At 39.2% G+C, this 16,939-nt stretch overlaps 1 protein-coding gene across 4 annotated transcripts in view; it reads right to left on the reverse strand.

The window, feature by feature from the left end:
• The window catches only part of tpk1 (thiamin pyrophosphokinase 1), an 80,885-nt gene that overhangs the window by 30,047 nt on the left and 33,899 nt on the right, over nt 1–16,939 (reverse strand). For all 4 annotated transcript variants that reach the window (XM_040044324.1, XM_040044325.1, XM_040044323.1 and 1 more), the window contains exons 5-7: nt 16,754–16,826; nt 13,310–13,405; nt 3,582–3,728 (exon numbers count right to left, since the gene is read on the reverse strand). In XM_040044324.1, coding sequence (XP_039900258.1) covers nt 3,582–3,728; nt 13,310–13,405; nt 16,754–16,826 — 316 coding nt within the window. The remainder of the gene's footprint in view (nt 1–3,581; nt 3,729–13,309; nt 13,406–16,753; nt 16,827–16,939) is intronic.

Genomic DNA, 16,939 nt, shown 5'->3' on the forward strand with positions numbered 1-16,939 from the left:
AATTTTCACATAATTCAATAAAGATAAACACAGTGGTCGGCCGTGTATAATGGTCCTGTAATTTTGCATGGCGCTTTTTTAAATCAGATGGTGCATATTTTCTGATGCTGCTTGAATTTCATGAAAAGAAAGAGAAGCTTTCCACACAGTACAAAGAAACTGTGACGTTCTGTACAAACTACAAGATAGATTTTTTTGCCGAAAATACTAATTTGTTTTCTAATTCTGACCAACATCTCTGCTTAAAATAAAATTAATTTTTATTTTTTGGTATAACAACATGGCCTTTTTTTTTACTTTAGACTTTACTTGCTGGTACCAGGTTGGATCCCCTTACACCTTCAGAACAGCCTTAATTCTTCAAGGAATATATTCAACAACATGCTGGAAACACTAGTCAGAGATTTTGGTCTATATTGACATGACAGCATCACACAGCAGCTGCAGATTTGTGAGCTGCACATCCATATGAATCTGCAATTCCGCCACATCCAAAAGTGACTGCAGAAGCCATTTGAGTGTCATCGTCATGTTCAAGAAACCAGTTTGAGATGATTTGACAATGTGGTCTGTTACCCTGCTGGAAGCAGCCATCAGATCATGGCTATCTGTGCAAACCTTCATTAGAAGGTAGGATGTATCCATGCGTCCATGTTCTTTATGCCACATCACAGAAGAAAAAAAAATCTTCATTGTAGTCAATGTGTTTCACATCATCTATTGTTCAATTTCGGTGAGTCTACGCCTCAGTTTTCTATTCCTACCTAACAGCAGTGGCACCCGGTATGTTCTTCTGCTGCTGTAGACCATCTGCTTCAATGTTCAACATGCTGCATGTTTAGAAATCATCTTCTGTATTCAGTACTTTGGTTGAAACAAGTGGTTATTTACGATACTGCTGCCTTCCTATCAGCTTAAAGCAGCGTGGCCATTCTGCTCTGACCTCTGGCATCAACAAGACATTCATCTAGAGAACTGCTGCTCAGTGGATATTTTTTTCCTTCTCTTTTTTTGGACCGTTCTTTGTAGTGGTTGTGTGGGAAAATCCCAGTAGATCAACAGTCTCTGAAATACTTAAATCACCTTTCTTTCCGTTTCTAATGCTTGGCTTGAATTTCAGCAGGTTGTCCTGACCATGTCTGCATCCTTAAATGCATGGAGTTCCTGCCATGCCATTTGCTAATTAGATATATGCGTTAAACGAGGAGTTGAGCAGGTAGACTTAAGAAAGCGGCTGGTGAGTACATCTAATGACTGGGTAAAGTCATCAATTAAAATAATTTACTATTTTAAGTATTACTCAATTGTGTCTGCACATTAGCTCTGAGATTTAACAGCTGATTGGCAGATATTTGATGCCTGTTTTCTTTGCAGTCTCCCACCTCCCACTTGTTAGCTACTCTACAGATGTATAAGGTCAGGAAATTACAAAGCTGTTGAAGCAGAAGGAAAATGCTCATGAGGGAAAATTAGTAATAAGAATACTATTAGATTTTTTTAAGGACCTTTCTTACCCTCCCTGCATTACTTCAATGAACATTTGAAGCCATTTTCTGTCTCATATTTATTAAACTAAATTATTAATATCAGTACAGAACTTGCTCTGGCACAGAAGGTAGACAAGGTACCTCAGGTATCACACTTTATCATTTAAATCAGCTACTGCACTGACAAGTTTCACTCCTTGAAAGGGCATCAGGTAAACAGGCCTGTAGTTCTGACCTCGAGTGTGTGTGCTAGAAGCTAGAATGATTTATAGCATGAATTTGGCTGACACAGTGTTGTGCATTGAATGTCCCACAACACAGAGAGCCAGATTTCTCAAGCATCTTCATAGGCTGGGATGCTAATTTGAGTAAATGTGGCTTTGGTTGGTCCTCCAACTGAGATTCAATAAAGCAGATACTAAGAGAAAAACAAATAAAGCAGACGCAGTCAATGCAACTTTCCTCTTTTTTTTTTAAAGATGGAAACTGAGTAAATTTAGCTCTACATTGGGACCTAGACTGATTAAAACATCCTCTTAGTGTTTAGGGACACAGAATCACAAGCTTGTAAGCAGCCCTCACAGTGTCCCTATCCATAACTTAATAAAAGACACCATAATTATGCGACACCCTGAGCCAGCTATAGAAACCACATGACTTGTGCACATTTCCCAAAGACAGCATAATAAAACTTTGACACTTCATTTGGGAGACAAAAAGTAAAACAAACAGACACAACCCTGATTAAATCAGTTCATCCCTGAGTCACAGATATACACTGATTTAATCAAGACGAAGAGGCATGCCTCATACATTTCATACAGTGTGCACGTTTAATGGGATACTGCAGTTATGAGCAGCTTGAATGGTATGTGCTGGCTCTGGTGACATAATCCCCAAATTTGTGAAACAGAAAAAAATGTAATTTAGTTCTGGTCATCATTTGTTTTTGGTGTGTAGCTTGCATACAAAACGTGAACTCCGTATGTGCTGATTGTGCCAAACGCTGAAACGAAGCACTTAACGAACCTGCGATTGCACGAAATATGTGTGGTGAGGATATTTGGCAAAAGTTGTAAACACTTCAATTACAGATGTAACTTGAACAAATAGCACTGGGCTTTTCGAAGGTTGCGTTCACCTTCATGTACAGGCGTCTGCGTTCATCAGTCGCTGGCGAATTGGAGCTGCGTTGACAAACGAGCTTAATTTACCTTCACTGAAGTAAGATTAATTGGAGGTGTCGAGGTATGAAGCAGCAAATGACAACACGCCTTTGGAATAATGACAAGAAGTAGGGAGAGTGTGTATGAGAGAGAGGTTTACTTAAGGTGTTACAAGGTGTCATCGGGAAGTGAGTGACTGTTAGTTGTTTGTCCCGAGGACCTCTCAAATAAACAACACTGGGGACTACGGAGAGAGTGGGGGAGGGGGTTAACACATGTCCCAAATGGCGGTCATTCAGCCTACTTGTAAACTCAATCATGTGAGAAGAGCATGAGAAAGTGGTTAGCATTGAGGGAAAACAATTTAGGAGCTTCAAAAGAGATTCGCTCACTCTCATTCACAACAGCAAATTGGGGCACCATAAGAGCAGAGAAGTGTGTGTGTGTGTGTGTGTGTGTGTGTGCACGCTTGTGTGTTCTCTTGAAGTGATTACTTAACAAAGAAACAAAGTGTTCAACACTCCAATCAAGGTGGAAGCAGACCAAGGAAAAGAACATTTTTGAGAAAGAACAGAAAATGAAGGGCTGGGCGAGGGGTGATTAGAAGAACTGGGAAACATTGTGCTCCCCTGCTAGCATAGTGTGGTTAAAATACTAGAGGTCTCCTTGTGTGTGTAGTGTTTATAATGCAGCTTAAGAAAAGCTAGAGTCCACCCTTCAGCTTTATGAAAAATGAAAGGAAAATGTGCTTTGTAGCTCAAAAATGCAAAAAAAAAAAGAAAGAAAAAAAAAATAGAAAAAGTGGAGGGGAAATTTTACATTTTACATTAGCATGTGGATGTTAAGGGCAAGTAGCTGGACCGGTAACTTTATTTACCTACAATACCTAAACGCATTGTGGGTGTTTTGTGGGTTTGTATATACTCACAGGTCTGAGTAGATATGCCAAGCTTTTTCCCTGTATGATCAACAGTGGGAGTTGTGTCATTGACAGAGCGTGGTAGAGGGTTTCCACAGATGCCATGGCCTGGTCAAATCTGCCCGCCAGACCACCCAGTGTCACTATTGTATCCACCTGGAAGAGCGACGAGAGGTTAAGAAAACTGAAAAATGTTAGTGTTTGATAAAGCAGTCTGTGGCATGATGTTAGTGTTTGCTTTGCTTCAATTAACATGCCATCAGCAAAACGACAGATGTAGCTGTAGAAAACAAAATATGATTAGAAACAACTACAGTGCATGCATTTTGATCAAAATAAATCACACTTCCTGACTGATGCTATGTGATTTGGAGAAAAGATATGAATCATGAAAATATTATGAAATGTAGGGGTTTGTAAATGGAGGACTTGTACAAATTATTATGTTAGTTAGAATGACTGTAATTTGTCTGCTAACCAACACATTTCAAAGAACTTCTTAGTAAAATGAGTAATACCCAGCTATTTCCAAGAATGAACTATGGGAACAAGAAAGAAAACTGGAAGGACTCGTCTTCCCTCTGGTTCTACACATATTCTACTTTCCCAACAAATGCCATTAAATTTTTCAAGCAGTATATGTTAAGTCAAAGAAACAAAAGAAGGGCATTTGGAGAGCAAAACACTTTAACAAGGCCAGTGCCCTATCTTGGCTTTATATAATTCTACTGATAGACAGACACACAAACAATAAAGAGAACAACAAGGCTTTCACCTTGGCAGAGAAACAAACACCAAGGAACTCAGAAAAAGAAATAAAATGGAGAACAGATTAAAAAAAACCAACTGAGCTGCACTATCTATGTAGAAATGTGAAGAATTAAACCAAAGGTAGACAAAATTATTATCAAGAACTTGTTAAAAGCAAATAAATTGCTATTTCCTGGAACTTCAAAGTAACTTCAAAAAAGGTTTTTCTTAACTTTGGGGCAGGACTTTGCTATAGAACAATGTATACGGCTCTGAGCAGCTATATCCTCATACAAAGTCTCCAAGCAGTCAAGCACCAGTGCTGCCAGCCTTAACATCAGACAGAGTCTAAGGGGCAAAGGTGCTGTCACATCCTGACTGACCGTCACACCAACATGAAAAATGTTCCAATGAACCATCAATCATACACTCTTTGATGTTTGCACTTCAGCCACATACAGCATAGAAATACTAGGTAATACGAGCTATTACTATTTTCATTTTTCACCACCAGCGGATAGCTTGGGCTGCAGAACATGTGTGACATCCAAAACCGAATAATGTAAAGGTTATTTCTCTGTTTAACAATTTCTGACTTTAAGAATTTACAGTGAAGTGAAAAGAAAACTTTTCAACACCTTCGAACAAGCAAACACTTCGCACCTTTAGCCTTAACAAGGTACATTAAGCACATTTGTTTAACAAGAGAAAAAAAAAAATATATATACACAGTTGCATAACTGTCCACCAGTGTCAGGCAAAGTCATGTTGAAATATTTGGCCACTTTTCCATACAAAATATGTTCAGCTTCAAGATGATTAATGGTCGCCTTAAATGTAGGGCTGGGTATCATCACAGATTTCTAGAATCGATTCGATCCACGATTTGATTCAATCCGATTCTATTTGATTTGAATCGGGTAAATTTAGCCTCAGACAGTCAGAAATATTATAATTCTGATCACGTATCAGTGCATTTCCATATTTTTATTTCTATAAAAAGAAAGCTGAGACTTTCGAGACTTTATCAAAGGTGTAAGCATCACAGCAGATGCCTTTGTGTCAAAGTAACTGGGGATAAAACACAGAAAAACATGAAGGCGACTTTCTTGGCCTGGGATTTTATAAAAAATATTCTGCAGTAGATCAAAAACGAAAGAAAACCATTAATCAACATATGAACATTATGCTGCTGAAGTGAAGCAGAGCAAAGTTACAGCGGTTTTATTAGAGACACAGCTAAGCGTTTTGCAATTTTGCATAATTTTAAAAAGTTTAAATTTGTTCAGTAGCCTATTGAACAGCAGAAATGAGGCTTTCTTTTCGGAAGCAAGTAAAAGGAAAAAACACAGCGGTCGACAGCGCTGTAAACAACTTGTGTGTAATAAGCAAGCGAATAATGCAGAAAACAGATTTTTAGACGGGAAACTGTTCTTGAAGTACAGAGAGAGAGACAGCTAGCTATGCATGAAATGTGATTTTATCGTGGTGGAAGCAAAACAGCAAAAGTAAGAGGGAATTCATGACGATGTTTATGTGAAGCGAATTTTGGATCTTCTTTTGCTGCTGGTTCATTCAATATTGTTTGGAGAGAGATAAAACCTGCAGCTTCAGAATAAGCACAAAAAGGGCATAAACACGAAGCGCTGACCCGCTGAAACATTAGAATCAGCGAGCTGTCGGCTTTCAGCTTCAGCTGTCCCTTATATTCCCTGCAATATTTATTTTAAATTCAAATTCGGGCTTTAACTAGGCTGTTCCATAACCCTTCTTTCTTTTTTTCTTTTCAAACTATTCCTTAGCGGATATGAAAGTGTGCTTAGAATCATTATCCTATCCACTTCTTGTTCAACTTCAGCATGGAGACAGATGGCCTATTATCTTCAAGTAGTTTTGGATATGAAGCAGAATTCATAGATGATCAAAGAACAGTCCCTGAGGCGGTGAAACAAGCCCAAACTACAGCATTTCCACCACCATGTGTCCCAACTGCCATGAAATTATCCTAAAAGGCTGCCTTTGGTTTGTGCCCAAGTATCAACTGCCATTATAGCTTGGATTGATCTATCCACAGGTTATTATTTCAAAGGGCCTGCTCTTTGGCTTTGTTTTAATTTCCTAACTATTATATTTTTTCTAATATAATTTTTATGAATGCAGGTTAATTTTTTTTATAGTCTTTTTCCCAGTTGCAGAAACACGCACATTTGAGACCAACTTTGCAGGAATTAATGTACCTGCAGATCCTGTGATACATTTTTCATGTTCTTGGAGACTCCTTCTTGCATCAGAAAGTTTGCTCCTGGGCTGAAGTTGCTAAAGCAACTAATGCTGCACAAATTGGGACATTTGAAATCTATGCTACTTTTAGATGATATTCCTCAAAGTGGAATGCTTAATTTCTCAGGCTCCATACATACATAACCATTTTTTCTGAAGGCCTTGTATAAGTGTGCATATGTGTCAAGCAGTAAAGCTGGGCAGGGAGTGCAGGAGAGCTGAGAGAGTGAAGTGGTTACTTAAGTTGAGAACAACTTGAAACAATTTTGTATATATTCTTATATATTTTTGTACACCACCAAAATGGATTTTAAATTAAACATCATAACAAGCCAACATGCACACTTTCAGCTTTAGCCTAAAGTGTTTACAAAATTAACTGTTTAAGAATCACAACCATTTTTATACATAGTCATAATCACTCATTTTCAGAAGCTCAAAAGTAATCGGACAACTGACTGGCAAACAGTTTCATATACACGTGAGGTCTGTTCCCTTAAAAACAAATTAAGCAGATAAAAGATCTGGAGCTGATTCTAAGTGTTGAATTTGCATATGGTAGCAGTTTGCCGGAACTTTCAATATGAAGTCCAATTAATGTAATTAAAGGTCATCATTAGCTTGAAAAACCTAAATAAACCCATCAGAGATATTGCAAACACATGATGTGGCCACAACAATGGCCAAATCAACAATCTGTTACATTCTTAGGAAAAAAGAAATGCAATGGTCATCTCAGCAGCACCAAGAGGTTTGAAAGACCAAGGGAGACAACTAAAGCAAATGAGAACAATTAAACCAGGTCACTTATTTTTCCTGATGATACAACTATTGATAGAACTAGCAGACTTTTGATAGAAATCTCTGATCAGATGGATAATGACCCAAAGCATACTGCAAAAGCAACCCAAGAGTTGCTCAAAGAAAAGAAACTAGATTGACTGACTTGGCCATTGAAGAGCTGATAAATGTTCCACCCAATGCAGCATGCTTTTCAATTATAAAATACACAACTGAATGCAACAAAGACACACAAACAAGTAACAAATGAAGGTAGCTGCAGTAAAGGCCAAGCAGAACATACGTCTTTAAAATTGGGGTAGTATGTATAAAATTAAAGCCGAGAGTCATAACTTCAATGACATCTTTGGGGTTTTTTTGGTCAAATCCACTGTGGTAGCGTACAGAAGCACAGCTACTAAAAATGTGCATTTGTGTAAATACTGTAGATACGATTATAGGCTTATTTTTTATATGTGCGTGTAGGGCTGTTCGATATAACGATATATATCGGATGACGATATAAAAACGTCTATCGTTTCATTTTACGCTATCGTTTGTTTTGTGGTGTCGCAAAATAAACTGTTTACGGCAATATTTTTTCATTGTTTTGATGGTCACTGTAGTGGCTATATTAATTTCTTAAAGTTGTCTCTTTCTCTTATATTTAATATAACCACACTACGGACGGACAAGCGCCTGTTTTTATGCGTTGTCGTTAGCAACAATGATGGTAAAACCATCGCGTGTCCGCTTGTTTATTTTCCACATAAACCTTTCACAATAAAGCTCAAGATGGATACATACACACACACACACACACACACACACACACACACACACACAGACATATATACCCATGCAGATATACACTCATCCCCCCTCCCCCTCCAAACGCCTTCGACGCTTATTCCCCTCCGATGGATCAAGGAGACCAGCGCTTATGCTGCAGGGGTGGATGCACTGTCTACACTGGCTGTCTCTCACCCTTTACCCATCCCTGTTGCTTGTCATGTGTTTCTTTGGTGCATTAAGAGTTTTTTCTTGTGCTATGTGCAGAGGTGTTTTTTTCTGTTCTCAAACTGATCTCCCTGTTGGAGCTCAGTCTGGGGGGAGTTATTTTTTTCTCCTTATCTTTCCTCATGTTGTGCATTTTCCATGTTATACCCCTCTGACCTGTCTTCCCCATGTAAATGGTAAATGGCCTGTATTTATATAGCGCCTTACTAGTCCCTAAGGACCCCAAAGCGCTTTACATATCCAGTCATCCACTCATTCACACACACATTCACACACTGGTGATGGCAAGCTACATTGTAGCCACAGCCACCCTGGGGCGCACTGACAGAGGCGAGGCTGCCGGACACTGGCGCCACCGGGCCCTCTGACCACCACCAGTAGGCAACGGGTGAAGTGTCTTGCCCAAGGACACAACGACCGAGACTGTCCGAGCCGGGGCTCGAAACGGCAACCTTCCGATTACAAGGCGAACTCCCAACTCTTGAGCCACGATCGCCCCAATGTGATGTTTGTGTATGTATGGTCGGAAGGGTAAGATGGCGCTGGCACGGCTGGCAGCCTTAACCCAATTTCCCTTGGGATGAATAAAGTATGATCAATCAATCAACCAATCAATCAATCAATCAATCAAGATCCTGTTGAGACTTTTCAAAATAAACTGAATCACGTGAAAGAGTATGCAGAGTATTTACGGATGAGAATTAAAAAAGAGCCGTCAGGTGCTAAAAAATAAACCTTAGACTCAAACGTTAGAACAGCCTTTTCCCCGCAGCACGCCGTGTAATAAATACTCACAAAGAAAACGGCGACCGTTACAACTTATGTCTAAAAATGTATAGTTTCATGCATCGGTTAAAACACTCGACTCCAGCTACATGACGCGCAGCTGGAAACACGTCACGCAAGTCGAGCTGCCCGAGATTCACAGAATTTACAGAAAATGTTACATTTTTGTGATTTCAATCGTTATCGGGACGATAGATGTTTTATATCGGGATATGAGATTTTGGTCATATCGCACAGCCCTATGTGCGTGCATGCTTTGCCCATTTGTAATTACACTGCAGAAAACTACTGCAGTGTGCCTTTGTCAGCCAAAAAGGCCTTTTTTATTACCTTGTTTACTTGACAACAGTGCACTATTACTTCAGTGTATTCAATGTTCTTCATCACTTAAAGGAACTAAGCCATAACTTGTGCTTTAGTTCATAACAGGAGCACAAATTGCCAAACCAAATATGTCATAACTGACTTTCTCCCTCAGGAGTTGCAGTTAAAACAAAACAAAGTGCTGAGATTGAGGTTATTTCAACATCTGGCAGACGCCCCCACATGCAGAGACATCACCTAACTGTTAACAACACTTGGTAAACAAACTCCACTCTTAACATGATACAGATATTGTTACTCTGTGATTTTTCTTTGTGTTAACATATCGCAAGAATGAAACTGCTGAGCAAGTTAGCTTTTAGCAACCGTTACTCAAACCAGAGTCAAAAAAGGGCTGTTTTTATCTACATACCAATAGCCTACACATTTAATGTTTTATAGCACTACGCCCGTGTCAACCTGTGTGTCAGAGTGGATCATCTACACTCAATGACCAAGGTATACCTTGGTAGTACCGGGTTAGGCCCGCTTTTGCCTGTAGAACTGCCTTAATTCAGGGTTTTAGAATGGTACCTGCTGTTGTAGCTGGTTTCCTTCAAAGTTAGATGTGTTTTGCATTCGTAGATGTGCTTCTGCATATCTTTTAGAAAGTGGTTATTTGAGTTACTGTTGCCTTAATATCAACTTCTAGCAGTCTGGATATTCTCCTCTGACCTCTGGCATCAATAAGGCATTTTCACTCAGAGAACTGCTGTTCACTAGATATTTTCTCTCTTTCACCCTATTCTCTGCAAAATCCCAGTAGATCAGCAGTTTCTATGAAATACGCAGACCAGCCTGTTTCCTCCCCATTCTGATGCTCGGTTTCAACTTCAGCAACTTCAGTCTTTACCTAAATGCATAGAGTTTCTGCAATGTGTAATTAGGTGTATCTGACAAGGTGGCCAAAGAGCACGTGTGTTTTTGAACAACAGTGGAGGTCTGCAGGACAAAGTAAGGGGATTTGGAGATGTGAGACAATCTGTCATTACCACCTGTCACTTTTAGTGCAAATTATTATTCAATAATGAATCCACAGAACACTTATGTATTTTCTTATTTAAGTGTGACCTCTTACCTGCAACAGTAAAGCCCCAAATTCATCTGTGATGTCCTCCATACCCGTGTTATAGCTTAGTAAGAACACATGCCTTTATAATTGTTATGTACAAGAGTGCTCTGACAAAATCAGGGTTAGTTCTAAATTCTTGACACTGTGACAAAAATACAGGACACGGAATCTTAAAAAAATAACAAATACTGAAAAAAGAATGCAGAACAATGAGAAGAGGATGAAAGAAACAAAACAAAACACTGTATTGTGTTTCAACGTCCAATGACACACCGGCTTGCTCAATCTTCGCTTTCCATCATCACTTCTGTTGTGGCAGCTACGCATATCAAAGACTACACAACTGTATGAATTTTTATTTGTTCATATTTCATGTTTGTTTACTAAAAACAAACCAGTAAGCGGAGCAAGGAAACTCTCATGGCTCAATGAAGAAAACTTCACAAGCTGATTTTATACATTTGGTCACTTCTCTTTACTGGTTGGCTAGGAGACGAGGAGTAAGCAAAAAAAGAAACAAACACAAAAAAACCCCACTTCCATTTATTAAGGATAACAACCAAAGAAAGACTAAAGAAAGTAAAAATGGGGGATTGAGAAGAAATGAGCTAACTAAACAGAGCTGTGAGAGGATAAACAGACCAGCAGACCTATCAGACTTTGGGACACACATACACATGTGTGCTTCTTAGAGAGGAAAACACATGTAAACAGCAATTGAATTCACACACAGAAGAACTAGCTGCCCACAAACACATTCACAGAGATACACACTTTTCAAAGCACTAACACACAAACATAACTACACATATATATATATATATATATATATATATGTATATGTATGTAAACAAACACTAATCTACCCAGCATAATCCCATGGTAACATTTTTTTAGGGAGGATTTCAACCAACACAATATGAGATCAATTGAGTGCTAAGCTGTATGGAGGAAAAACATATGGGGGCTGATAGGGCGACTCTTCAAAGCCCAAACATCACAATGCCCAGTAATCTGCATATGTTATTACTTCATCTACATATATAATTCATTTAAATGAAAATCAGTGAATCTGAAAACAAAAGAATACATATAAAACTATCATAAAAAAGTATTTTATATAACCCATGCCTATTCTAAGTGCTGAAAAGAACAAAAGGTCAAGTAAGAGTTATAGTGGGTAAAGAAAGATGGAAAAGCCTTGGGAAACAAACAGAAAAAGTCATCACCAGCAACTCTTACAGAGAGCCAAAAACTGATTGCCAGGCTCCTATCTCTTGCAGGCAAACAGACGGACAAACAGTGTGTGCCGGTTCAAAGGCAGATTACATATTAGCTGGGGGAGGAAAAAAAGAGCCCACGGAAAGGAAGGACAAAAGTATAGCTCCTCTTAAAGCCTGGCAGTGAGCAACAGAGTAAAAATGTGGCAACATGTGAATATGAGATGAATGGGTTTCTGTAGCTTAGCAATGTGAAGTGATTGGGACGCTAGTGTGTGATTGGAGCAACACTTATTACGCTGTTAAAAATTTTACTAAAAGGACAAAAAGAAACAGAGAAAGGTCAAGAGGAAGGCAGCGTCAAAAGATAATGTTCTAGGACAGTGCTCGTCTTAACAATCATCACTATTAGCATTTTTTAAATTAAAAACTGTGCTGTTTACTAAATTACTAACATTATGGACATTCTGTTGGCATTTTGGGAGTCAGGCTGGAAACTGAATGAATCTCTGGATCGTGTTATTGTCTGCGTGTCTGGCTCTGCAGCAGCAAACTGGGCATGAGGCGCTGAGCAGCCTGTTTAGCTCATTTCAGAGTAGTGCATATCAGCTTGTTGGGAAATCTTTTTACACTTTGAAAAAGATCACAACAAAAGTGAAGTATTTCATATTTTAAGACAGCCAAATCTCACTTTGCATTTTCTGTGTAGGTGTAATGCTATTCCAATGATATTTTTCAGCAGCTATTTCTTCAGGGGACGTTGAGTGAGCATGGATGGTCTTTTCAGGCAAAGAGATTGTTTCATATCCATACACCCACACGCATTCACTACAGGGATTTGCCACAAGAAAACCGACAGTAAAACACTACTGACCTCTGAGCACCTGATCTTAAGTACCTGAAGACTGAATGCCTTACTTAAGGGCACAAAACTGAGGGAGACGTGAGCCTTGCTTATTTCTTTTACCCGGTGCTACATCTGCAGCCAGTTACTGTCATAAAAACTGTTATAAAGTGAAACAAAAAAAAACAATTGTTTCTGAAAGTGATATGTAGATGAAATGTGACTTTAATAAAGCAATATGGACTAAAGCATATGCATTATGCTCATATGATCATTTTTAGCACAGGGGTACCTATCAAGCCCAATTATCGCCAAATAATCACCAAATAATACTATAGTTTGCTAATCTGATCACTGCAAACAACAGATTAGGATTTTATGTCCGTAATACTGCCCAATACATCTGCCCAACACGGACTTTGACCTTGGCATTAGGGGTATTTGGATAAGCTTTTGCCACCTGCATCCAGAACTTTATGCTGTCTTATAGGACTGGAGTTTAACAGTCATTTTGATAAATTCAGAAGAAAGTGTTTTCCAAAATGTCAAAGAATTCCTTTAAAATATAAACCATAAATATCAGAAGTAAGTCAGAACCATATATGAGCTGTGTGGCATTTACCTGTAGCTGTCGCTTCTGAATCTCCTCCACCATGATTGCAAGACATTTGGTGTAGTCCGTAAGATCCTGGTCAGCTGTTTCTATCAGCTTGCACCCCTACACACACACACACACACAAATATCAATATATTAAAAAGAAAATCACAAAAAAACAAGCAGGCAACAAAACACAATCCAACAGATGTACATAAACATAGATAGTGTAACAAATACCTAAGATAAGGGATAGGGGGATAACAGAAAAACTGAAAGCGATAGGGAGATGGAGAGAGGTATAAATCAGTGTTTTACTGTTGTCTGGCTGTCTTCGGCTTGTGTTGCTGAATAATGTAGAGGTTCCAGTCAGTGGCCCTAAACTACAACAACCATGCTCCGGCTTACTTTCCTTCTGTCTCTTTCTCTCTCTCCAGTGTCACTTTCCTCCAAAACACAGTGACTTTGCTACTTCACTGACACACACACACACACACACACACACACACACACACACGCAGTCATATCACAAACTTGTTCGCCGTGCTCTGTTTGATCCCATCCATCCTCCCTCTCCTCCCCTCCTCTTCCACCAACCCTCCACCCCCCATCTCTCCCTCCCTCCCTTGCTGATGCTTTTCTGTTTTCTCCCTCCCATTTATGCAGAATTATTCACCGTTTGCAAGAAATCTCTGAAGGAACAGCTCGCATTTTCCCATATTTCTGCTTCAAAGACATTACCATAACAGACTGTTTTTCTCTCACCCCCCCTCAAAAAAAAGGCATTTTTCTCTTTTTTTTTTCCAGACAACCTGTGTGATTTTTGTGAAAAGGGTCTAATATTACAGATAGCTACAGAGAGAGCCGGGGAAATCGTGAGAAGAGAAAAAAGGAGAGAGAAACAGCTGAAGACATCAAATAATCTGTGATGGGTGCCTAATCATGTGTGTGTTGTGTGTACGTGTGATGATACCGAATCTGCATTTCAAACTGTAAACAGTGTGCATCAGTAGCATCTGATCAAAGTGACACAGCACAAAGATCGCACAGGCACTGTATTTTGTTTTCTCTAAGGTGTGGGTGTGTGTATGCATGTCTGACTTGCCCTGTATTAATTATTTATTGAACAGCGCTTGTGGGTTGACATTTTGCTTGCTATAAACAATGGAAAGTCCCCTTCATGAAATCATTTGCATTTTATTTTTATGACCTTGAATAGTTGAATCTAAATATGCCTACATGTACAAATTTCTTGCACAGTGAGGTACACAGGGAGTAAAGGCTACAACGAAGAATGTCAAAGGGGGACTCTGGAGAAGCACTTTCTTGTACCTGGACCGTGTTATGTTAAATCTGCAAACTTAGTCACCTACAAAAAATGCAGATTGCTTTGTCCATTTCCAATATCCTCATCCAAAGTTTAATCTTTATGTGTAGCTAACCCTTTTCAAATTTTATTTTTGTGCATTTATCCAGTTTCTAGTAGTTTTGTATGGATTTTTTTATCATTAGTATTATAATATTTCATGATCACTGATTAATGAAGACTTTTTAAAATATAGTGTTGATTTTTAGCAATGATTAATTTGAAAAAGTGAAGAAGATGCTCCTCCATCTAAGAATCCATCCTCTTAACTGTTAAGGCCTCAGTTAGGACTGATTGGCTGCCTTGCAATCACCGGTTACTTGAGTATTCCCCTGAATGGTTGTGAGTGGTTGCTGGTAGTTGCAGTGAAATCACTTGATAAGCCCCACACATCCAGGCTCAAAGGCCAGTCAGTGACCCTGGTAACCACCGGTTGCTAGGGAAAAATGTATATTACCTGACTGGATGGTGAGTAAGTTGTTTGCTGTCACTACGTGGAACTAATAACAAAGAGGTGTACGGTGCTGCACTAAAAACCTCCCTGTGATTGTTTAGGTCTGTAACAGATTGCCCAGCTGCACAGCTGTAGCCTGTTGGAAAGATGCCAATGTGTCTGCAAACATTTGGCAACTATTCGCTAGGTGGTTGTGAAACTGTGAAGACTGCAAACTGGTAGTTTAGATTGTTTTTCTTACTGCTGAAACCAACATGTTTCAAAAGATCTAATATTTACTCTGAAGGCAAACGGGCTCTATTTCACGTTTGTGTTGCATTTCTTCGAGTTTCACTATTGCTCAGTGCTAAGTTTTAAGTATTTGGCATTGGCAGTTGGCATTTTTCCATGCAGACTACGGCTAACCGTGGCATTGTGCTAGCGACCCAAACAAATACAAGCACCCTATTTGCAACTGATTTCAACTAGCAACAGTCGACAATCTCCAAGAGTCACTTTCCAAGCATTCAGGGAACACACATTTTTCCCATGAGACAGGACATTGCTGAAATCATTCTCCAAGCTTGTGTGACCCAAACGTTATCAAATTCAGGGTCGTGAAGGGACTGGAGACTATCGCTACTGAGACTGGGCAAGAGGTGTGGAACACCTACTGGTTAATTTTGAAAACATTTGTGTGGGATGTGATGTATGACTCCGAAAATATTTAGTAAATGCGAGTGTGTGAGATTCAACCCAAAGATAAATTTGTATTTATAAATGCTAAGAGGCAAGTGCTCATAGAAATGATTACATTTTCCTTCAAATGTAGGTCACCTGTGTCGTGCACACCTATATCATCACAGAGAGTAGACTTTCAGCTGTGCACTAAGCCAGGAGGTTGATCCTCTCTTTAGCCCAGGGGGCACAAGCAGAATTCTAAATTTTGACTTGCCAGGTGACAGGATGGTTTTCCACTTTGCCTCAGTTTATCTGATGCAGGCACGAACTGTGTTCAGTGAAAATTGGCTTTGAAGCTGTTCCTGAACCCTATCGGATATTTTCACTGCAGAATCACGTCTGTCACATCTAATGCCAGGCCCAAAAGCGCAGCCATTCAGTGACCTCGTCTCCTGCATGATCTCAAGATTCTCTGAATCGATTACTATCATGTAGTTAAGCTGAGGATCTTCACAGCCTATGTAATTTTGCATTACTCTTGAAAGATGATTTTGTTTCTCTTTTTCTTACTCTTAAGAACATTCGTGTTTTTCACAGAGTGATAAATTTCTTTCTATCTTCACTTCTACAAGCCTGTTTTCAGAAGTGACAGATACAATGCTTAAAATACAGAATAAACTGCTGAATGTCTCCCTGTGTGTTAATGGCTGGGTGTGGTGGATTTGAGTGGTCAGTAAGAAGAAAAATGCATTTAACATTTACCATATACAAATTACCTTACTAGGCTTTTTAGACAAACCAGCTGCTCCAGATGTTGAACTATGCTACCCTTTGTTTCTTGGACTAATCCACTATAATTTCTAAGCAACTACCTTTTTTTCTTTGTACATCCAGATGCTACAACATGTGTTATGGACTCTCCCTACAATCCTACTGCTTCTGTATGAACACCTGTAGGTATAAGAGTGTGTGCAAGTTTTGTTCCACTTACCTTGTCTGCATAGAAAGCTTTGACCTCTGCTGTAATGGAATCAAAATCCCCACTGATATAGTCGGGGAGAAAGCTGGATACAAGGACAGAAAGATGGGGGTTAGTGAAAAAGACAGCGGGTTAAGATTGCAAGAATGACAGAGCCAAGAAGTGAGAGTTAGAGATGGAAAAGAGAAAGGACACTGG

Source organism: Simochromis diagramma, unplaced genomic scaffold, assembly GCF_900408965.1.
Source record: "Simochromis diagramma unplaced genomic scaffold, fSimDia1.1 OVJJ01000602.1, whole genome shotgun sequence".
NCBI classification, from domain to species: Eukaryota; Metazoa; Chordata; class Actinopteri; order Cichliformes; family Cichlidae; genus Simochromis; species Simochromis diagramma.